This window comes from Cynocephalus volans, chromosome 4, assembly GCF_027409185.1.
Source record: "Cynocephalus volans isolate mCynVol1 chromosome 4, mCynVol1.pri, whole genome shotgun sequence".
Classification (NCBI taxonomy): domain Eukaryota; kingdom Metazoa; phylum Chordata; class Mammalia; order Dermoptera; family Cynocephalidae; genus Cynocephalus; species Cynocephalus volans.
The window spans coordinates 151691129-151716714 of NC_084463.1; the positions used below are offsets into that span (position 1 = coordinate 151691129).

At 35.2% G+C, this 25586-nt stretch overlaps 1 protein-coding gene and 1 pseudogene across 1 annotated transcript; one reads left to right on the top strand and one right to left on the bottom strand.

Moving 5' to 3' along the window:
* Window positions 1-13440: 13440 nt before the first annotated feature.
* LOC134376824 (olfactory receptor 5M5-like) lies at window positions 13441-14388 on the bottom strand. The gene has a single exon (XM_063095358.1). The coding sequence runs from the start codon at window positions 14377-14379 to the stop codon at window positions 13441-13443; it is 939 nt and encodes a 312-aa protein (XP_062951428.1). The 5' UTR covers window positions 14380-14388.
* A 9077-nt stretch (window positions 14389-23465) lies between these two features.
* Window positions 23466-24445, top strand: LOC134376590 (olfactory receptor 5M5-like; annotated as a pseudogene).
* Window positions 24446-25586: the final 1141 nt, after the last annotated feature.

Sequence of the window (25586 nt, forward strand, 5' to 3'; positions counted from 1 at the left end):
ATGACTGTAGCAATTACTTCTCAATAATTATACCCTCAAGCCATCATTTGTTGGGTTCTCACATATACTTCAGTAGAGCCTGCATATAATAATGGATTTTCTAGAAAGTCAAAGCATTATTGACATCTGGATAGACAAGACAAGTGCAATTGATGAAAACACTTGTTTCCCCTATTAGTGGGATCCTAATTTCTCTCACACACAAAAGGTATATTTTTAGAGAACAAATGTAGAAAATGACCCACCTGTACATGCTGACTTGCCACATTTTATAAAAACAAGGTGGGAAGATTTATAATATATTTCTTAGATACATTCCCTAAAGTATTTAAAAACTAATTCCAAAAAACCTATTAAAATATTCTTGTTTCCTCAAGGGCATAACCTTAATTTGATGCTTTCAAGAGCTAGATTTTCCACTGAGGTTAAAATCCCTACATAATTCATATACACTGCTTGGTATATGTGTGCAAGAGATATTTAGCCCAGATAGAAAAATTAGCCATCAAGTTCAATAATATGGAAGAAGCAAAATATTAGTAGATATTTTTCATATTTTTAGTATAGTAAAGATGAGGGAATTCCTATCAAAGTCTTGTTATTCTCTATAAATACTAGGGTGAGTTTAATAAGAGTGAGGGGTAGGAAGGTGAAGTATTTGAGAGATATGAGGAAAGGAAAGACTTTAAAAAGTGTGAAAGGCAGAGACGTGGAATAATTAGTGAAAAGAAGTAGAAGTACTGGTGAGGGCTGAGGGTCCTTTGTAGAATAAACTTTATGGATTTATTCTGGAACCAATATGTCCTATTGAGTTAATGTCATCAACATGCAGATAATTAAAGACAGGTCTGAGAGCTAGGATCATTCATAAAATTGAAGATTGATCAAATTGTTGACTTAAGAAGAGAGTTTCAAATAGAATAAAAATATTTGAAACTTGGTTGACACTGCACTAATTAGAGGATGCGGAAGCTAGAGATGCTTTAGTTAGTCTGTGTCTTTCAGTGCGCAGTTAGTTCCAGGTCAATACAATCAAGGGAATCAAAGCGTAGTCTGACCAAGGCAGGATAGGAATCCCTAATTTTGTTAGATCCCAAATAATGGGCTATGCTGTGAGAAATCAAGGAGATAAAACTTTATACCAAAATCAAAATGTAGATTTGTTATGCCCTGTAAAATGTGAAAATATTTCAGCGTTGCCATAATTTTTCTCAAGCTGAGCTGTAAAGATTTCTCTATGTCATTTTTTTATCCTGATTACTTGCACAAATAAAAAAACTACAATGTAAAAAAAAAATTGTACTGCTTAAACATTTTCATGCAATGAAAGGCCTCATAAGTCTATAAAACTGGTGTCTCTCATTTCCCAACCCCTTAATGCAGAGGCTCTTTGTTTTGTGGAAAAGTAGTGGAAGATTTGACCCTTAATTAAGCAGAATGGCAGCATTCAGATTGAACAATATATGTCCAGAAATATGAGCTAATGATTCTTTAATTTCCTTTTAACTTCAATAATATTAATTAATTAATATTATTCTAATAAATCATAAGATTTACAAAATGACTTCTGACAAGAATAAGACTAGATAAATAGTAATTAAATGAATAGTTTAAAAGTAATAAATTGGTAATTTCTTACTAAGAAGAGCAAAGTATCCATAATTTTAAGTATGGGATCACATGACCAGATGCACACGCATAAGAAGACAGTGCTAATTTATCTGCATAGCAACAAATAAGATTAGAGGACACAGACTTTACCTTCATGTATTATAATAACTCAAAGAAAAGTTGTACACAAACATATTAGTTTTCCTAGAAAATCTTCAAAAGGCTCTGTGTTATTTGAAGTGACATGACTTAATTCATGTCACTTTACTTCCATTGCAATCGCCAATTGATGTGTCTCTACTAGAAGAAAACCTAATAAATTTAGATACACGAATTTCACAATGATCAGAGAGTTGGTTGAATTCTACTGGCCCTGTAAAATTTTTACTCATGTGTTTGTGATTATTCACTTCTATTTAAAAGTTAGAGCAGGTTAAACATTGTACTGGAAATCCTACTTACTTAACAAAATTATACAGATTGGAAAGGAAAAAAAATGTGTTATTCATGGTATTTTATATATAATCTCTTTTAAAAGCATGCAAAAAGAACTTTAGTGTATATATTGGAAGATCACATGCGTATAAGGTCAATTGTCTAGAGCCCTCCTACTATAAGGAACAGCATGGGAGCCTGAGGAGTGATGCCCCTTGTTCTGCAGGCTACAAGGGGGTCCTGTGTGTGTGGCACGGCTCCATGGAATTTCTTGTTTGTTCACCTTTGGTTGCTTGAGAAGGCTTCTCAGTATTAAACAGCCTAACCTTTTGGCTTAGTATGGCTTTGGGAAATTCCCTGGAGTTTCTCAAAGGACATGTTAAAATACATCAAAATTAACTGATTTACTTAAAAGACATTGTCAGTGCTAAAGGTGTATTTGATGCATGCTCCCGGTATGAGTTGGCTTGATTTAATTTTGTTGTTGATCTTTTCTGTTAGTGATGTGTGCATGTTCTTTCCTCAGTAATAAGAAGAATGATATAGTGTGTTTTTGTTAGCTTGAGTAGGATCATTTAATTTTTTACTTTGTTCCTTGTACTGTTCCCAGAGTCAATTGGCAAGGAAACAGAAAGTTTTGCTATAGAGATGAATAGGTAAAATAGTAGAGATATAGAAAAATGTTTTGATATTAATAGATTTTTAGATTAGTTTGAAGTGTAATTCTTTTTAATAGTAGTACAAAATATAATAGAACATTATAATTAAGTTTCATTATAAAAAATCATGTTATAGACATTGTGATTTTGGTTAAGAATTAAAATAGTTAATATAAAACATAAAACATTAAATTGTTAAATATAAGTATAAGTAAGATTTAATAGGAATTTAGAATATAAGTTTATGTGTACCTTTAAAAGGTTAAGAATTGTGATTCAGACCAAAAGTCTGACGTTTTAAAGCCGAGCAAGCTGCTATTGTATAGTTTCCTGGCCACAAGCCACAGGCTTTGGGGTGAACTATTGATGCATGAGTGGGTGTTTTTATCACAGCATGAGTGCTTTGAAACATTTTGATTTTTCTTTTTCTATAGAGATGAAATAAATGTTTTGATTAAAAGATAAATCATTATGTAAAAGATTAAGTAAAAAATATAAATAAAGCAAGATTCATGTGGTCGTTGTCCACACTTGCACTAGACGTCTGTGGTCCGTCTCTTCCTTTTCACTGAATCCACACCACCTATTCAGGTCCAACAAATCCTGCGGAGCTGGTCTCCGACAGTCAATACAAGAAAAAGTCATAAAATTGTATAAAAACAACACACAAGTAGAAAATAATATTTTAAAGTATCACCTATAATAACATCAAAAGCATAAAATCTTAGAAATTAATGGAATAAGAATTGTGTAAAAGATACATAAAATTTTAAGTTGGGGGTTCAACCTCTCATCAAAAACCATAAGCTGTAACTGAAGTTAAAATTATTCTTTAAGCTCTTTTTTTATAATAGTCTGCATAGCATAGTTTTATTTCATTTAAAAGCACTGTTAAATTTGTTTTTTATATTATTTTAATTGACTTGCAATAGTTGTACATATTTATGAGATATGGAGCAATATTTCTATACATGTATACACTATGTGATGATCAAAATAGGCTATTTAGCATATCCATCATTTACTATTTCTTTGTGAGAGAACATGTGAACTCCTCTCTTATAGCATTTGGAAATATTCAATTAATTGTTGTTAATTATGGGCAGCTAGCACTACCAGCGGATACTAGAACTCATTCTCCGTATCTAGATGGAATTCTGTAACCTTTAACCAGTCTCTTCCTATTCCCGCTCCCCTTTCCTTTCCCAGCCTCCAGTAACCACAATTCTATTCTCTACTTCTATAAGCTCACTTTTTTAGCTCCCACACAGGAGTAAGAACACGTGGTTTATTTATCTTTTTGTGCTTTGCTTATTTCACTTCACATACTGATTTCCAGGTTTGTCTGTGTTGCCGTGAATGACAGAATTTCATTCTTTTTTATGGTTGAGTAATATACCATTGTGTATATACACCACATTCTCTTTAAGATCTTTTAAATGCTTAATTATGGTTAATAATCAGTCTTTTCATGACAGATATCCAAGGATGACACCCAGTATATTTTATCCAATCCCGACCAGCTGAAAACACTTTATGCCCACATGTCAGCAGTCACTATCTCTAAAAGGAATCCAGTAAAGCTGAAGAAGTATCCCAGTTTGAAGACACCAGTCAAATTTCCCAAAAGCCTTGAAACTTGTCACAATCAAATGGCAGCTACCAGTAAAATAGATATCTATGTTTATTAGACACAGCATTAGAGAAAGAATGTCAATCTTGCCCTGATTCTTTAAGGTTAAACTGCATACCAATGCAAAGATCAAAAAACCTGACAGTTTGTCTTCAAGAATTATGAAGAATACCTCTTTTCCGTACACTAGAAACATCTGCTCCATGATCCGTAGTGTTCTTATCCAAATTCTCCTAGTGAATATATTATTCTCTGCGGTTTGTTTCCTTTATTCCTTCAGCAGTCTAGATTACCTGTTCAGGTTAGAAGCACTTGACTTCAGAACTGCTATAAGGATTTAGGTCTGATATTTCTGTTTAATAGGGATAAGAGGTCGACTCTAGTCTTGTTTCAGTGCTTGGACATGCTCCTCATCACCTGCCTTCGTCAGTTCAGCCTCCATCCAATTGAGGAGCCATCAAACGTGAAAGAAGATGGAATGATTCTTTTTTCATTCGGTCTTTCTCTGTCCCAGCTACTTTTATACTGAACTTTATACCTATGAACAGGGTAGCAAAATGCAATATTTGGTTATTTTTGAGTATTTAGGTTCTGTGGAATAAGTGGGATTTATACAGAGTGACCATATTCCCCAAGATGTTTGGAACATTTAGTCCAACTTTACTGTCAGAAAAAAGCCTCACAACAAAGTGACACAGAGCCAGGGGGAATAAGAGGGGATGGTCATTTCTAAGTTCTTTCAGAGACCTAAAATCCCGTGTTTTGATTATTCCAAATACAGAAGTAAGAAGAGTTTTTTGTTTGGTTTGGTTTTTTTTTTTTTTTTTAATTGAACTAAGGAGACTTTGACCTCTTTGTTTCTCAGACTATACATGAGAGGCTGATTATAGGATGACCACTGTATAAAACATAGACACCACTTTGTCTTGGTTCAATGAGTAACTAGAACTGGGTGTAGATAAATGAACAGGATGGTTTCAAAGGAAACGGTGACCATCATCCATGGGAAACGCAGGTAGAGAAGGCTTTGTGCCTGCCTTCTGCAGAATGGATCCCCAAGATAGCAGCACAGATGTGAAGACAGGAAATGAGAATTGTCATGAAGTGGTTAAGTTCATTAAAACTGGGAAAAGTCAAAATGAGAACCTTATCAACACATGTGTCAGAACGAGTGTTTCAAGAGGGGTGGAGTGTCACAGAAAAAGTGATTGATGGCATTTGAGTGGCAGAAAGACAACTGGAAGGTGAGGCCAATGTGAACAGCAGCATTCATTAACCCTTCAAGGCAAGTGGCCAACACTAGGAAAGGATTGCCATTGGAGACACCTTGACTGTGTACGGGAGGGACTTGCAGATGGTCACAAGTTATATATAGGCCCTCACAGCCAACAGGAAGCCCTCGATGCCAGCAAAAGAAACAAAAAAAGAATTAAATGGAATGACTGGGTTCTCCTCGCAGAATTTTACAGCACATTAGGGGTAATGTCACAGGAAAAGCAGAAGACAATAAGGGACAAGTTAATGAGGAAAAACTAAATTGGATTATGGAGATGTGACTCAATCTTAAAGAGTAAGATCGTACCAAGATTTGTGAACACAGTGACCATATAAATGCCTAGAAATACCGCAAAAAGAAAATGCATTTGCTCTGGAATATCTCTAAATCACAGCAGAATAAATTTAGGCACTGTTGCTCATCCCTTTGTCTCAGAAAGGATGATTCATTTGCTGGAATAAGAAAGAAACCAGAAAAATAAACTGTATGAAACCACACCAGGAAAATCAAACAGTTTATTCACTCTGTGAGATTATTTCTGAAATGTGCTGAGAACATGTGCATTTCACCTTTTTATTTGCTTACTGTGATAAAGAGAAAATACTATTTAAGTAAACTCAGTAACCAATTTTATTTATTTATTTATTTATTTATTTTTAACTTTTATTTTGTCGATATACATTGTGGCTGATTATTGCTCCCCATCACTGAAACCTCCCTCCCTCCTCCCTCCCCCCTCCCCCCCAACAATGTCCTTTCTGTTTGCTTGTCGTATCAACTTCAAGTAATTGTGGTTGTTATATCTTCTTCCCTCCCCCCGTTTTTTTTTTTGTGTGTGTGTGTGTGTGAATTTATGTATTAATTTTTAGCTCCCACCAATAAGTGAGAACATGTGGTATTTCTCTTTCTGTGCCTGACTCGTTTCACTTAATATGATTCTCTCAAGGTCCATCCATCTTGTTGCAAATGGCAGTATTTCATTCCTTTTTATACCTGAGTGGTATTCCATTGTTTAGATGTACCACATTTTCCATATCCACTCATCCGATGATGGACATTTGGGCTGGTTCCAACTCTTGGCTATTGTAAAGAGTGCTGCAATGAACATTGGGGAACAGGTATACCTTCAACTTGATGATTTCCATCCCTCTGGGTATATTCCCAGCAGTGGGATACTGAGTCATATGGTAGATCTATCTGCAATTGTTTGAGGAACCTCCATACCATTTTCCATAGAGGCTGCACCATTTTGCAGTCCCACCAACAATGTATGAGAGTTCCTTTTTCTCCGCAACCTCGCCAGCATTTATCGTTCAGAGTCTTTTGGATTTTAGCCATTCTAACTGGGGTTAAATGGTATCTCAATGTGGTTTTGATTTGCATTTCCCGGATGCAGAGTGATGTGGAGCATTTTTTCATATGTCTGTTGGCCATTTGTATATCTTCCTTAGAGAAATGCCTACTTAGCTCTTTTGCCCATTTTTTAATTGGGTTGCTTGTTTTCTTCTTGTAAAGTTGTTTGAGTTCCTTATATATTCTGGATATTAATCCTTTGTCAGATGTATATTTTGCAAATATTTTCTCCCACTCTGTTGGTTGTTTTTTAACTCTGTTAATTGTTTCTTTTGCTGTGCAGAAGCTTTTTAGTTTGATATAATCCCATTTGTTTATTTTTCCTTTGGTTACTCATGCTTTTGGGGTCGTATTCATGAAGTCTGTGCCCAGTCCTATTCCCTGAAGTGTTTCTCCTATGTTTTCTTTAAGAAGTTTTATTGTTTCGGGGTGTATATTTAAATCCTTAATCCATTTTGAGTTGATTTTAGTATATGGTTACATTTTTCTCAGAAATGGAAAGAACTATCCAGACATTTATATGGAATAATAAAAGACCACGCATAGCCAAAGCAATGCTGAGCAAAAAAATAAAGCTGGAGGCATAACACTCCCCGACTTTAAGCTATACTACAAAGCTATAATAACCAAAACAGTATGGTACTGGCATAAAAACAGACACACTGATCAATGGAATAGAATAGAGAATCCAGAAATCAACCCACACTGCCATCTGATCTTTGACAAAGGCACCAAGCCTATTCACTGGGGAAGGGACTGCCTCTTCAGCAAATGTTGCTGGGATAACTGGATATCCATATGCAGGAGAATGAAACTAGACCCATACCTCTCACCATATACCAATTTTATTTTAAAATGCATATGTAAATGCCTGCGTGTAAGAACTTTGATAACTGACCGCTGTTTGTCTATGTCCTATCCTATCTCCCAATGTTTCTCTCCTCCTTTCTTGATCTTACTGCTTTCACCACCTATCACCCTGTTCCTTAGCATTCCTCTTGGCAATTAAAGGTGTTGACACAGTTGAATCTACTTGTATCCAATTCTGCCTTTCCTGTTTTCCTTTTATCTCTTACTCCCACTCGTTATGCTTTCCCTACATCACTCCAAGAACTCTCTCTAGCCAAACTCACTACTGGTCTTTATATTTTAAATCCAGCGGTCAATTCTCAGTTCTCACGTTTCCTGATCCCTCATAACATTTGACCCAGTAGATTGGTTACTTCTCCTAGAATGGCTTTCCACTTTTATATTCCAGGCACCAGTCTCTCCAAGTGTTCCTCCCACCATGTGGGCTGCTGCTTCACATTATTTTCTTTATTTCTCCTTTCTACCTGACTCTTAATTTAGAGTAGCTCAGAGATCAGTGCTTCATCTTCATCCCTTTTCTGTTTCTACTATACCTTATTGATCTGATTCCATCTCTATAATAGCAACCCAATTAGACCAAAACCTATGACATCCCTAATATCTTCTACACATAACATTCCCCATCTCAAGTCAATGACAACTGTATATTTCCATTTGTAAGATGAAATTAATAAATATATAAATCATATAAGAAAAATTATCTCTTCTTTCTCACATCCTCCATAACTAGTCCATCAAATGATTCTGTTAGCTCAACCTTCAATATGTCTATGTCTATAAGTAAACTGCTTCCTACCACCTCTGTTCCTAAAATCAAGGCCCAAGTCAGCATATTTCAATTAGATTACTGGAATGGTGTTTTAAGTTGGTTTTCTTATCTCTAAAATCAGCTAGAATTGTATGCTATAAAATTACCACTATTAAAAATTTCAATCTTTAATGCTCCTCTTCAGGCAAGTATATATAAACACATTCACAACATATATATAATAAATGTATAAATCAACATACATGGATTCATAATCTATATGATTTCTATGATCCTCTGTGTGTGTACATGCATGTGTGTGTGTGTGTGTGTGTGTGTGTGTGTGTGTGTGTACAAGGGAAGCAGCTTGTTTTGCTTTTATTATTCTGCTTTTGTTACTCTGCTTTCTCATTATGTGTACATAATTTAGATCTAAATTCAGTGAAATATTGATGAGGATTCCTGCATGCCTGGTATTACAAAAGGGCATCACCTCTCATGGACTATTTCAAAGAAATGGAATACAATAGAACGCTCCTTGTACAACAAAGTTTTGAGCTCAGCGATATTAAATAACTTGTCCAATGTCATAAGGAAACACAACTATGCTAAAGATGAAGGCTGAAAATTCTGAAAAGCGTGGTCAATTCCTCATTTTATACATAAAATTATTACATTTAGTGCCCTTTAAAAACATTAAATAAGGCAAGTGTTTTGATATTCATTCTAGACAATAGTTAGTTAGATTTCCCCATCTTGCACACACAACACACATTTATGTGTACATATATATGTTTAATGGTTTATAGAATTCTTCCTGTGTTTCTAGTGATTCTAAATGCCTCTCTTCCAAAAAAAATCATGTGCATATTTTAGTTGGTAACATTAAATAACCTCTTCACACATATTCAATTTGAGATGTTCAATTTCTTGTATTTTTTAAGACCTCCTGAAACACTACACATCTGAACATCTTAAGAGAAATTAAATCATCTTAATTTTTTGGCCTCAAGAAATATAAATTGAAAGTAGTGGTGTTTATTACTTTGGTTTTGTTTTAGTTATTGGTATTTGAAGGAATGTGACTTTTCTGTTTTCTAATAGTGAGGTTTATAGCTCTGATGATTATGCAAGTCGAATTAGGGAGTCAGCTATGGTAGGATTAAGACATGGTCAATTAATTCACTGTAGAGCAGAAAGTGCTGCTTTTGAATACAGGGCAGAGGATCAGCCTTACTAAGGCTATGATTTTGCTCTTGAGAATTAGTCTTTGCAAAATTCTAAAATGTGTGCATTCTGGAATATGCTAATCCACAATTAATCATACATTTATTTCTCACTGAGGTAATTGATCTACATTCACCCAGTGAACCACTGATTCCTGGGAGATTAACAGGAATTTACAGAAGAACAAAATGCATTTATGGTCCTGAAGCTCCATTGTGTACAGTATTGAATTAATTGATACAGGATTGAACATTCCTGCTTCCAACTTTCAGAATACCAGTTAAACTGTGATCCCTACTAATTTCTACTAGAATATACCTCTTACTTAATTTATCCACTTATTTATTCATTCAACATATATTTAATGAATCTGTCTAATGGAGAAGACACTATCCTTGTTACTGGTGAAGTAGCCTACAAAATCTATCTTTTCCATTCCTTCATGCACCTTGCAGCCTGGCATTGGGGAAGACAACAATTATAGATGGATATGAAAAATTAAAGGCCTACAAGATCTTCCACTCTTTTCCATACACCTTTCTGATTACACTTCTTTCCTTCCTTTAATTTTCTCTATAAGCCAAGGAGGATCTTGCCTCAAGGCCTTTGTGTTTACAATGTATATGTCTGGAAAACTCTTTCACAAACATTCATATGGTATTTTCCCTGCTCAGACCCTGCTCAAATGTCATTTCCTGAGAGCGCTCTTCTGTGACTCCACCACTCCCTATTCCATTGCCCACTTCATTTTTCATCAAAGCACCACTCATATCCATGCCCGTCTTCCAGTTTGGGAACTGGCCCAGTCTGTGCAGGAAGAAAGAATGATCCAAGCATGCAGAATTGATGATGATAACTCGCAGAGTATGTGAAACCATAGGCTGGGAATATTTTTAATTATGGCTATCAAAAAAAGAAGGTATATACAGGACTAAATACTGAATGTAATTAACTTCTTCTTTCTCATGCTCTTAAACACTAATACTGGATGAATAAGTAGGTTTCATGTGTCTTTTGAAGAAAATATAGACATGGACTCTGCACAAATTACAAGTGTTCCGATACATTTTAAAGACATCTTCCCTCAGAGATACTTCAAGAAAATACTCTAATGTAAGCTTCCAGATAAGAATTGATAAAACTATTTTATTAAGATAATTTTTATTGATGAAGGGGTTGACAAATTGATCCAAGAATAAAGATTCCAGAAACAGACTGATACATATATGAAAACTTGAAATATAACAGAATTCGCACTAACAATTTAATGAGAAAGATAGGGAGTATTCAACAAAAGAAAAATTGATGATTTTCCTTAAAAATAAAATTGAATTATTTCTGCAACATTTACAATATCAGGAAGAATAAAGATTTTAATATGAAAAAACAAAACTTATAACATTGAATAAAGAAAAATATCTTTATAATGGAAAGAATTGCTTAGAGAACACATGCATCATACAACCATGAAAAGAATATTAATACATTTGAACAATACAAAAATGAATAACTTTCACATCACTGAATGTCATGCACAAAAATAAAAACAAGGTACAAATAGGTTGAAGATATTTGCATTGCATATAACATCAAAAGATTAGTACCTTGTACAGAATACATAAGAACCTATTACAAATAGACGAAATAAAGATAAAACGATCCCACTGAAAAGTGGACAAAAAAATATGAACATAGCATGAAAAAGAAGATAAATCTTAAATAAGCATCAACGAATTTAAAAATACTTATCTTTACTTGTAGTGACGATCCAAACTTAAACAAGAAATAACTATCCATTTTACACCTATCGAATTGGAAGACATTTAAAGTCTGACAGTGCCTCTTGTTTGCAAGGCCGTGAAGTAAAGGGAACACTCACACACACTGTTGGTAGAAGTGTAAATTGGTAAAACAATTGGCAATATATAGTAAATTTAAAGATGCTCATACTTTAATATGCAGAAATTAGCAACCTACTTGTGAAGAGCTCTATCACTGGTACACATTCAGAATTGCTTCTGGAGTTTCATATTGTCAAAAATGTAATTGTCCACCAAATACTAAAATGGATTAGTGTATTGTGGCATATTTATGTATTGGCATAGACTATATCAGTGAAAATTGCTGTTACATGAATCAGTATGGATAGATCTAGCAATGTTAGTGAAAAATAAAACAAAATGCACAAGGAAACATAGAGTGAATTCATTTATATTAAGTTTTAAATCCAGCAAAACAATAATATGTAACTCTATGGATACATAAACACCAAGCAAATGATGTAACTCTACATAGAAATAAGAAACATTAAGTTCATATTAGAGTTTACTGAGAAAAAAAATCAGGCATGGAGGATTCAACTTTAATATGTTTGAAAATCTAAAATAACTGAAACAAATGTGACATTGTGTGAAGATTTAATGATGATTAGATGTACTTACACAGATGACCTAAATATATTTTCTATTTTTGGTTGTATGTTGGTAACAGTTCATTATAAAATTAACAAGTGAAACTACTAAAGTAATTGATTACATAGGTAAATAGCAACTTAATCATAGGTAGAAAGAAAAGATCTCAATTTCCTAAGAGTAAAGAAAGAAAGAATAAAGTTAAATATAAATTATTTGACAATGCTTTAAATAATAAAATTTTAGCATTTCAAAAGATATGGCAAAAAATAGGTCAGATAGAAAATATCTATTTTTATATTGTATATACATATACATATATAAAAGAAAAAATAGTTTTGTATCTTTAAGAAAGTCTAAATGAATAAAAAAATACATAACACCACAATTTAAAAATATGGAACAAACATGAATTTGTCTCGAGAAATTTTAAAAAACATGAACAAATGAAAATGCTATCTTGTAATCAATTTTACACCTACACACACAAAAATATCCATACATTTATATGGATAAACATCAAATGCAATCTATTTAAAGGGAGCGAGCAATCTAATATAAGAGTGGAGAAAGGAGCAGGAGGGCCACATATTGATGGGAATGCATAATCGCAAAAACGAGCAAAGAAAAAAAAACTTCTAAAGGAAATTCAGCATTTCTATCAAATGCCTTATGAATGAGGATTCCATTGGATCAGTAATATTGTTCTAAAGGTATATCTCAGAGTCAGATTAATAATTTGAGATATGCCCAAACGATCTTCACTGATACATCATTCCATAAAGGGAAAAAGAAAGAAACTTCACCTACTATGGTTGACAAGTTTCTGGAAAATAGTTTGGAAGTTCTTAAGTGCTGCAAAAAAAAAAATCTAACAAATTGTCATTACCATAGAGGTTGGTAATTCAGTTTTATATAACTTTGTACCAGTGTGAGTACTATGGATGGAATCATCTCTTCTCTATTGTTTTTGTAGAGTTCTAAGAGTAATTTCTGGTCTTGGCTTTTCTTTTTTATTTCCCAATTCACTAAATGGTACTGTAAACTCTAGCTAATAATTTCATGCATATTTCCAAGACCCAAATGCAAATTATGAAAGACAAAAAATACTCAAAGACAAAATTACTGTATGAATGAAAGTGATTTGTTATTTAAAATGCTCATTAATTGGTCAGAAACTTAGGATATGTTACACACCTATGACTGAAATGTCTACCTTATTTAGCACATAATTTCTTTTCGATAGTTTTCCTTATTGCTCTTTTAACATCTTTGTTCCTCAGGCTATAGATCAAAGGGTTTAACATAGGACTAACAAATACATAAAAAACAGCTATGATTTTTCCTTGTTCTACAGACGCCTCAGAGGGGGGCCTCAAGTGCATGCAGAACAGCGTCCCATAAAAGATAGTGACAGCTGTCAGATGGGACCCACAGGTGGAGAAGGCCTTCTGCCTCCCCTCAGCAGAGTGGATGCGCAGAATGTCTGTGAAGATGAAAACATAGGAGATGAGAATAGTAGTGAGAGAGCAGGTGAGGTTGGAACCAGCCACTATGAACATGGCAGTTTCTTTAACATACGTATCTGAGCAGGCGAGAACCATGAGAGGTGGGTCCGCACAGTAGAAATGGTTGATCTCATTGGGTCCGCAGAAGGTCAGACGAAGCATCAGGATGGTCTGCACCAGACCGTTTGCAAAGCCATAAATGTAAGCAGCAGCAACCAGAAAAAGGCAGACACATCTGGACATTTTGCTGCTATATAACAAGGGCTTGCAGATGGCCATGTAGCGGTCATAAGCCATCACTGCAAGTATGTAATATTCTGTGATCACCAGGGCAATGAAAAAGTGGAATTGTATAACACAACCAGTGAGGGAAATGGTTTTTCTCTGGGAAAAAAAATTAATTAGCATCTGAGGAGTGATATTAGTGGCATAACAGAGATCTACAAAGGAAAGGTGACTGAGAAAGAAGTACATTGGAGTGTGAAGTTTTGAGTCACTTCTGATTAACAAAATCATGCTCACATTGCCCATTACTGTGATAAAGTAGATGACTAAGAATACCACAAAGAGGACAGGCTGCAGCTCAGCTCGATCAGTCAGTCCCAGGAGAACAAACTCAGTCACCCCAGTGGAGTTTTTCTTTACCATTGCATTTGCTTGGATTCCAGTGAGGTCTAAAGAAAAAAAAAAAGAAAAATGCATCTGGCTTTTGTCATATATACCTCACCCCCATCATATCATCTGCTTTTTGTCTTCTTTTCTCAAACTTGTAAGATATATGGCATAAAGAAATCTCCTAGTACACAATCACATGATTAATGTTTTAAACATCTATCTAAGCTATATATATAGTGTTCCTTATATATAATGGCAGTCATAGTCTTAAATGTTTTTCTGCCAGTCTTTTCTGCAAATCTTTTCATGTTTGAGAAGTTTTTCTTTTTCCAGCTCTCTTTTATATTGGTTCTTTTACACTTTCCTTGAGCACGTGGGTGTAAACATTGCTTTTCTTTGACATTGTAACCCTTTGTTTTACAAAACACCTTTGGATGAGGTCTCTCATGTATCAGCAAGTGAAACTCATCCATGTGTCTCAGAGTTGAATGAATTAAGGAAGTGGAACTGATGTTTGGTGTATATTCTTATAGAACTAGGATCTCTTTTCTGGACCCTCTGAACCCAAGATTGTTTTCATGTTGTTCCTTCACCCTGTAATGTTATGTCCATTTTTCCCACTCTAGTTTACCTCAGGTGTCCCTCATATCACCAGATATTTCTGAAATTTTTAGAAGCAGCTCAGGATCTCTTTTATTTTGTATATTTTTGCCCCTGGGGTGGGGCAAAAATTAGTTCCTGGGGAGCAAGAGTAAGTCTTAACAATTTTAAGTATTAAGAAAACACACAACACACACAAACACACATGCAGAGTACATCAACTATATATATATATGCATGTGTGTACAGGTATACACATGCAAATATATTGATAGTATTAAATGCTCATAGGGAGGAAATTTAAAAAAAGAAAATTTATCCAAAGTCTCCTGGGGAGTGGGCAGTAATGAAAAAAATCATTGAAAAACATATCTTCAGACCAAAATGATTTTGTCTTAATTTTACATTATTCTAACTTCTGCAAAATTAAGAAAAACAGCACAACATGAATTCAATATAAGTTCTTTAAATGTAATAGATCACAGAGAAATAATATGCATATTAACCATACAACTGAGACAGTACTTAAGATATTATGAAGTGTATTTCCCAATATTTGGACAGGAAAAAAGTGACTGCAGAGACACTCATGAAGAAAACAACATCTTCCTTCGATGACACATATCCAGATTTGACAACATTATACTGAATCCTTTTTAGTGACTTCAATAGCAACATTGGAAATAAGTCATTTTTTAAGGCACTTGATATGTTCAACACTCAATATTTCTTGTCCATTGTATTATCCCATTCTTTATGTTCTCATGTAAATAATTTGGACTTATTGATGAGGTAACAAGATGCAAGAGAGGTCACCTAAATCAGTGGAATCATAATTATTCTGAGAATGGTATCTCCTTAGCATATGGTCAAGATTCAATCTGAAGTGGAAAAATTAATTTAGGGAAGTCATCTACATAAAAAATATTTTTAATTAACTTTAAATAATTAATATAGATTGGAAGCTTAAAAGCCAATTTTTTATGAAAGAATTTCCTGAGTGGAAATCCAGTTCCATTAGCTGCTAGCTGTGTGGCACTGGGCAAGTTATTAATTTCTCTGTGCCCCAGTTTTCTCATCCATAAAATTTGCATAATAATAGCAACTCCCTCCATGTGAAGAATTTGATTCAGAGAAAACATTCTGATAGTATTATCTGGTGAATGATTTAGATCTGGTCTAGAACAGAGTCAACATTAAAGCACAAGCTCCTTAGGAACAAGTATTTTATGTAATCCAGTTGTATACTCAGTGGCACCTAGATCAATGCTTTCCCAATTGGAGCCAGTCAATAATTATTGATGAAATTAATGTTTCCTTTCTTTGGTCTAGTTCCCTTTCCGTTATGTAAACACCAATCCATTGTACATTTAAAAGTACCTGTACTCTGAGAAGAATAATAGCATTTAGTAAGTATTTGCATATTCATCAGTTTATGATTCAGCTCGATTTATTTTTAATTAAAATATTTATTTCATGATTGCAAAATATTTTTTTAAAAGTCTAATCCTACCTGTGAAAGGGGAGTGCTTTCACAATGACTGCATGGATATGAAGAAACTGAAGACTTTATAATGGAATTGCCGTCCAAGGATCAAATCCCTGCGGTTTAATTAGTTCCAGCAAAAGTCATTAAAATTATACACAACCACTATCTTTTCATTCTGAAACTCTTGAGCTCATTGAGGACCTGAGTTTTGCCCACTCCCCACTTGTCATCCGGAAATCAAATCACCCAAGAATGATGAAGCAATGGGATTGATTATTTACTTCAATTTATTCTAGAATGACTTAATATCTGTTGCCTTGAAGAAGTAGTAAGTACCCTTGTTTACAATGTGGAGATAGAATAGTGCATGGTATAGGGAGAAAGTTTTGGAGTCTGTAAAACTATTGGATACATTAACTTTTTTTGAACTTGGACTAGTTATTTACTGATTTTGAGCCTCATACTTTTAAATAGGGAAAAAATACATAGCCCTGGGAACACTGAGAGTTTGTAGGTAATGTGGGTGTGCTAGCGATTCTCCCTTTGCCACCCTACTCTCGTCAGATCTATTGTCTCCTCTCCTCTGTCTTGCTTTGTCCACCTGAAGTTTAGCCCTAATGGACCACATCAGTAGAGCTCCTTTGGTGTCTAGTGTCCGGCTGACTTTTGCCAAAGGAAGAAAGCAGAAGGAACTTAGAGGTGGGAAGGAGACAGAAGTAGCTCAGTTTCTTTCTTATTCCCTTCCTCCTTCAATATGAATGTGCTAGGAGAACGCTTGAGGAATGTGTCTTGGGGAAGAAGGTGGTCAGGGATTTTCTTCCTGGTTCCAGCTCTCACCTGGCTTCAGACACAGGAGCTACTACCCTCCTCCTTTAGGCTTTAAGGATGGAATTTGTTCTTTGCAGTTAGCCTCCAGGAGTGCAAACTGTCCTGGCTGATTTCTTTAACCTTGCATGAACTTGCTATCTTTTCATTAAATTCTTTTCAGCTAAACCATCTGAGTGGAATTTTGTTTTATGTCATACATATGACCAAGGCCAGAGAGACACAAAACAGTTATTTAACAAGTGGTGCAGTAGAGGCAGTAGCAGTGCAGTCATAATAATTATTATTTTTGTTAAAGATTGGGGATATTTCTGGGTTCACCATTATTGGGGTTTCCAGGGGACATTAAGTCACCCTCCTGGATCCTGACTGAGTTGAAGACTACACATAAGAGTAAGATATTAAAATCAATAGCATTATTGCAGGTAAATTTGGATTTGAGACTGTGACTTAGACATGATTTTCTGCTCCTTTCCTCTGAATTGAAGGCACTCAGTCACGGCAGAGCAGCAGGGTAACTCTTGCTCCCTCCTTCACTTTCCAGAGCCATGGCCAACTTTAGCATCCAAATCAATCACATAAAGGAGAGAAGGAAGTTTCGAATTAACAGCCAAGCAGCTTTAATGACTCTTTTTATAATTTCACAAATCTGCATTCACCCTCCTGAGGTAGGCATGTAATAGGTATAGGGAAAGGACCTCAAAGTGTTCTTCATCACAATCCCTCCAAAGTCATTCGGCCCTCTGCCTCAGTCCTTCTCACCATGCCTGGCACTCCCTTGCAACTATTTTATGTATTTCTGAAATCTCTCAGTCATCCTTGATTTCCTTCTCCCACTTCCACTTCCTCCCATGGCCAAATATCATCTCCATAACTTTTTAAATATATCAAGCATCATATTTTCCTACAATCAAAAGAAGAAAGAAATTGCTGCAGATGTAAGGAAAATTAAAGAAACTTGCATTGATGTTTTAATAATATGGGGAGGTCCTTCTCATAAAAATCTAAACAGAATTTTATTAATTCCCTCATCAGTATAAAAAAGTATGTTTTCTACAGTGAATGTGCTATAAAACCAATTAATGCTATTTGTCCAACCTGAATTTAGGAAAGTCCAAATAATTCCTACTACCAAAAGCATGTGCATGAGTTTTATTGTGTTGAAGTTGATTGTAAAAATACATTTGAAAGGTTACCAACAATGGGTTGATTATTATAAGGTTGGTGAGAAAATTCAAATTTGAAGTTTTATAATTCAAATTCACAAGTGGGGAGGAAGAAAAGAGAGAGGTTGATTAATGGACACAGAATTATAGCTAGATAAAAAGAATAAGTTCTAGTATTCTATAGAAGTGTTGGGTGTCTATAATTAACAATAATTTATTGTATATTTTCAAATAACTAGAAGAGAAGGGATCAAATGTTCTTGTCACAAAGAAATAATAAATGGTTGTGGTGATGGATATGCTAATTAGCCTAATCTAATCATCATGTAGTATATACATGTATCAAAATATTATTCTGTACCCCATAAATAAGTACAATTATTATGTATCAATTAAAAAATAAAGTTACAAAATTGTTCTATAATAAACACAATTTATCACCTTAAGTGAGAAAATATAGTTTCTTAATCCATCATTAAAACATAAATTTTTTTCTTAACAACATGTTTAATGAAGATTTGACAATAGCTTGGCTTTAGGACTAAGTATTACAAATACATGAGAGAATTATGTTGTAGTAGAGTTTTCACCCATCTCAATAAACTAACTAGACAGAAAATCATTTTCAAAATGACAAAAAAATACTGTATGTAGGTATTGTTTTAAACTGTAGCAGAATTTTTGCCTACCCTGACAAGTGCTTTTGATCACAGGAAATACAAATCCCCCCTAAGGTCTGCCCCTCATATCTATAGAAACCCAACCTGTGAACCTGGGTTCATGTAGAAAACTGGCCTATGTGTAGCGCTGAGCTCTATCGGTGCAACACCTTCCAGTCACAAAATCTCAGCTATTAAGAATCTTAGCTATTTTCATACTTTCCTTTTAGACACATTCTGGAAATTTGGAAATTTGAGTATTGTCCATGCTACATCCAAACTAAAGAGACTGTGGGAATATTAACTCAAGTCCAAGTGGGAACTGCTTAAATAAAGTTGGCATAAGGTTACTTTTCTTTGACTACCCATCATGTTGATTCGAAGCAAAGCTTAGGGCAGGGAGATTGGCACCGCCTGTGTTAGGGAAATCCTCTAAGGCCTTAAATCTTCTTTTGCTTTTTCTTACCCACTCGTTAATATGCCCATGCCAAAGGGCCAGGCTTTGGGCTTTTTGCTTTCTTTCTTTCATAACTAATTTTTTTGTGCCAAGCACTAATGGTGAATGAAGTTTAAGAGAGAAAGATTGGATTACTGATATGAAAGATATAATACTGTTATATTATTTTTATTGTTATTCATAATAGTATTATTATGAATCTGCTCCAGAAGTACTTGAACTTTACTCTGATTTCAGAAACTAATGTAGAAAGGACCTAAAGAGGAAATATTATATGAGTTAATAAATCTCTGGAATTATAAATTAAACATATCTTTGTATAAGTAGCGCATGCTAAGAAGTCCACTTAACTTAATATTATTTAAACTAATCATCACTGTTTAGCTATTTATTCAATAACCATTAAACATTAACTATGATCCCAAAATATTTTAGAAATAATAGAAAAGTTGTAAAAGAAAGGAAGTACTACAGGAGAGGCAGAGAAAACCACCATGGGCATTTAGAACAGGAAAAGACTATTTCCCCACCTGAGCACATAATGAGCAGAGTCATAGCAAATGTCTTTGATTGTAAAGAATTAAAATCTCTTTTTATCTACCCTAGAATTCATTTCAATATCAAGCAGGTACTAAGTGTTTTTGCATTTACCAAAAGACACTACATGCATCGAATGATAGACTCATAAATTAGTATTTTATCCCTTAAATGTGATGTTTGTAAACCCCTCCAGAGGGAGCCTTAGTGATATCCCAGGTGTGATTTCTTAATGCTTCAAGGATATCTCCCAAGGTTAGCCCTTCAAGTATAAATCCACTCACATTGGGGACCTTTGGGGAGGATAAGAAATCATCCCTGCATGGGTAAGTCAGAGTTCTGAAAATCAAGAACTCATAAGAAATATTGTTTGATTTCTTGTTATTTCCTCTTTTGAATATAAAGTGGAATTAGCAGTGACCATAAGAATTGCCACACTAAGACAAAACCATACGCAGACAAACCTCAGATTCTTATTGACAAAGACAGCAGGTGGTTTGTGATGCATTAGGAAGTCAGGCAGGCCCTGCAACTACCCCTGACCTTAGTTACAGATCCATTATTCATGCTCCAGTAAGATTTAGAGTAGCTTGCACATTGAGCTTTAGCCAATTCTTGGAATTCAAAAAGTCCGTATGTCATACTTCTATACTAACTTGTTTGCCTACTCTCAGCCTCAAGCCATACAATCTTGCACGGGAAAAAAAAATATTCCCACTCCATAAGCCATAATATAATTACTACTAAGAGAAAAGTGTGAATAGATTTGGGTGAAAATAAGTGTAAGGTTAATGGTGAGAAGGAAAAAAATAAATGTGAACACCTTTCTTTCTTCATTTCAAGGGGCTTCTCCAATTCGTGTTTGCAATGAAATATGATGGCATTGCTGTACCCGGGATCATCAAAACAGGTTTTCATTGTTGTTCAAAGGCCAGCACTTTTCTCTGCTGTGCTTGTGACCCTTCCCAACACTGCTCTGGATTTTATTAAACTTACAGCTTAAGGCAAATTTCTGAGGAAAGATTCTATAGGGCTTGAAGGTCCTGTATGTTTTTTTCCCCCTTCATTGTACATAGAACTTGACTTCTTCTCTACCCTAAGCAAAATCAAGGTTCTTTTCAATAATCCTCCTATTGAAAAATGTATGGTTTTATACATTTAATTATTATCTCTTATAGAAATGTCCTTATTCCTCTCAGTTTCTCCTTTGTCTTCCTCCTGGCATGAGAGAGCACCACTGAATGAAGAGGGGGGTCTCTAATAACATGGGATGTGCCCACCTAGGGGAGGACCCTGGAGAGTGGGTTATGGTATGTGGCATATTATTGAAAAATTCTTGGACACCACTCACCACAAACCACCTGCACTGGCACTTTTAAAACTCTGAACATGCTAGTGGAGATGATAACACATAGTCCTTCTCTCCCACTCCACACTTCAGCTCATAACTTCATAATCATAAAGCCTCTCAGAAAGATTTCCTCTTCTTAAGTTTTCTGGAACCAATAGAATACTAATTAGGGCTAATGTAAGAGGCTGATGTTTTTTCCTACTTCTAAACTTATGGAGAAAAGTTTTCTGTGCATTGATGACAGCAAGGTCTATACTTGTGGGGGGTGGGGGACTTTGTTATAATATCTTAGAATCCACTGTAAGGGGAAAATGTAAGTTATCAGAGGGTAAAGCCACATGAATTTTGTGAATAAAAAATTTCCTTTAGTTTAAACAAGTTATTTCAACTGTTTAGTTCAATAGTTTCAAAGCTGGCTATGCATTCCAATCATATGGAAACTTGTTAAAAACATACCAGTGTGTGTGCCCTCCCTGAGTTGGGCTGGGACTCAGTTATCAGTGTTTTTAAAAACTCTACACCTGATTACAGTTTCAAGCCCAGATTGATAACTACTGGTCTAAATGTTAGATGTGTGAATGTGTAATTAATAAAGCAATATGGTTATATTTTTAACGATGTAAACATTCTATGTCCTCCTGAACTAGCAAAAATTGCTTCAGTGATTAAAGGCAGCTCACTTTTTAATTCCTGGGTCAACTTCCACCTAATTTCCAATAGTCCCAACTGCAAGTTTTAACCATCAGTCCTAGAGCTCTCAGGTCAGGCACCATTGTCACTAATGTTGTTATCTAAATAAACCCTTAGTTCTCCCAATCTATCATGTGCTCCTGCCTACACATTCTTCACATGGTAGTTAGATTTTTAAGTAGTAACTCGGATTCCACTGGTAACATCAGAGAGGTAAAAAATCTATGCACCATGAAAAATTAGCTGATATGAGTACACAAGCTACCCCATTGCTTAATCCATTTATTCTACTAATGGTTTTTGCATATCTTTCAGGCATTTGTCCATGTTCTCAACATATGGCACAAATGAAGTTTTCTCATAGAAAGTTAAGATTTTAATATGACGAGTACAATGGATATTTTGGGCCATTTTACTATGTCCGTAACATGACATGATTTGTTTTTAGCTCATGTTGGAAAATAGAGAATTTTAAGAGTGAAAGAAGGGAAACCATTGCAGTAGCTTAGTCAAGAGGTAATTTTGTTTTTACCTGACTGGCAGCAGAAGAAACACTGACAAGCAATTTTAAGATTCAGTTTGTAATACTATGAAAGTAGAACTGACAAGACTTTTGGATGATTAGAATATAAGTTATGAAGTCAAAGGAGTGAGATTAATGAAAATATGAATATGGAGTATTAAATAAATCGGGACATTATGAGATAAAAAGAGATTTATGAGATAAGAATAGATATCAGGAGAAGTAACAAAACAAATTATCAGTTGTTACTTGGAAGAAAGAAATTAGGATGGACAGATCATCAATGGATGAGGAGATGTTTATTGCTGTTAGAGAGTAGGTAAAAAATAAGAAAGAAACTGAACTTGACTGTATATACAGTAGACTCTCAAGAAGTATGTGGTCCCCCAATTTACAGAAGGTTTGCCTTTACTGGCAATGATACAACTGCAGAAAATCACCCTTTCACCTCGTTCCATGATCAGACTATGGTGGTAACCATATTTGAAGATCAGGGGTCCTGATATTGTAGCTTAATTAGGGACACCAATAAGCAAAGTCAAATCTCATATGTGTTGGTAGAGTTGGGATGGGAGTTGAAAAAGCCAGCACAGTAGAGTGCACAGACTTCAACATCTCTTTTATTGCCTGCTGTAATCAGCACCACACTTGAAGCCATCTGTTGAAAATCTTCTTTCTCAGATGGAAATAACCTTTGTAATATTCACCTTTCAAAACCCATTTGTTTAGTTCTCATTGATTTTGAGTATTCTCGGATTTAATATAATTTACTTCTCTTTTTGTATCTGGCGCATCCTTTTTTTCTTTCTAGAGAACACGAAGATGAAGATAGTTTCCAAACACAATGACACTGAGGCCACTGAGTTTATTCTGCTAGGACTGATCAGCCGGCCAGAGCTGTAGCCCATCTTATTTGTGGTGTTTCTCCTGATTTCCCTCATCACCCTGACAGGGAACTTTGGGATGATTTTACTAATTGGTTTCACTCCCCGGCTTCAAACCCCCACGTATTTTTTCATCACCGATTTAGCATGTGTGGATATTTTTTATTCCACTAATGTCTCTCCTAAGATGCTTGTTAATTTCTTGTCTGAGAAGAAGACATCCATTCCTTCAGTGGATGTCTGGCTCAGTGTTTTGTTGTTGTGACTCTGCTCCTTACTGAATATTACATGCTCGGTGCCATGGCCTATGACCACTACATGGCCATTTGCAATCCTCTGCATTACAGCAGCAAAACGTCCAGGCCAGTTTGCGTCTCCCTGGTCACTTTTCCCTACCTCTGGGGTTCTATGGTTGGCACAATGCAAGTAATATTGATCTCTCATTTGTTCTTTTGTGTACCTAACACCATCAACCATTTCTCCTGTGCTGACCCACCCCTATTAATGCTGACCTGTTCTGACACTTACATAAAGCAAACTGCCCTGTTTGTGTCAGTAGGGATTAACCTCACCAGCTCTCTGCTCATCATCCTCATGTCCTACATTTTCATTTTCATCACCATTCTAAGGATCCGATCCAGTGAAGGGCAGCGCAAAGCCTTCTCCACCTGTGGCTCCCACCTGACAGCTGTCACTATGTTCTGTGGGTCCCTATTATGCATGTATCTGAGACCAGCAAATGAGCGATCCGTTGAGCAAGGGAAAATTGTAGCAGTGTTTTGTATTTTTGTGAGTCCCATCTTAAATCCATTTATCTACAGCCTGAGAAACAAGGATGTGAAACAGGCTTTGAAAAAAGTGTTTATGAGAAACCTCGGTAAAACAGAGAAAAGTTCAATATCTACAGTCTCTCATTAAAAAAAAAAAAATGGTTCTTAAAAATTTCAAAAAGTATTCATCATTGGTTCTAATAAATACAATTCTCTGGAATAAAAATAATTTTTTCACATGCATAGCTTAAAATGAAGTTAGAGTTTGAAGGAAAAAATGAGTGTGAAACTTGTTTGGAAAAGTGATGATTGACAGGAAAAGTAACAGCAGAAGTCAGCTATTTATGATGAAGCAGAGTCATGAGTTTAGTTGTACTCAAGAACTCATTTCTACTTTTTTCTTTTTATTGTTATGAATATTCATGAGATACAGAGCTGATTGTCACCCCTTGTGCCCAAGATGTGAAGGCCAGATCCATACTGTCAGCATACTCATGACCACAAATCATGTTTGCACCCTGTGTCCCCCACCCAGTTATTCCCAACTTCCCTCTCCCTCCCGCTTTCTCCCCAACTCCACTTTGTAGCCCAAGGAATGTTCTCTCCTTCTTCAAGTCCAATGCACTACTGTGGTCTTTCTTTCCTTCCTTCTTTCTCTCTTAGCTCCCACTTATGAGTGAGCACATGCAGTATGTATCCCTCTATGCTTTGCTTATTTCACTCAACAAAAGTTTCTCCAGGTTCATCCATGTTGTTGCAAATGGGAGTATTTCATTCTTTTTTATGGCAGAATATTATTCCATGGTGTATATATACCACATTTTCCTTATCCAATCATCCATAGATAGAAATTTAGGTTGGCTCCATGTCTTGGCTATTGTAAACAGAGCTGCAATGAACATGGGAGTGCAGATATCCCTTCGACATGAGGATTTCCATTCCTCAGGGTATATACCCAGAAGTGGGACTGCTGGATCATATGGAAGTTCTATGCAGATGAGTTCTTCCTTTCACTTACAAAGTCATCAATATTGAGCATCTCTGAGCTACTCACGAGCAAAGTAAGTGATTTGAAATATATTTCCTGAATATGAAAATGATTTATATTCTTGTGATATTTTACGTAGTTTCCTTTAGAGACAACCTGTTATCTTCTCAAAAGAAACTCATATTTCTAATTTCCAGATGCTTTTTCTCTCTACATCTATGTTGAATTTTTAGCCATATGTAATTTATTATTTCTACAAAGAACATAATATTTTGTGTTTTTATGACTCTGATTTGTTTCA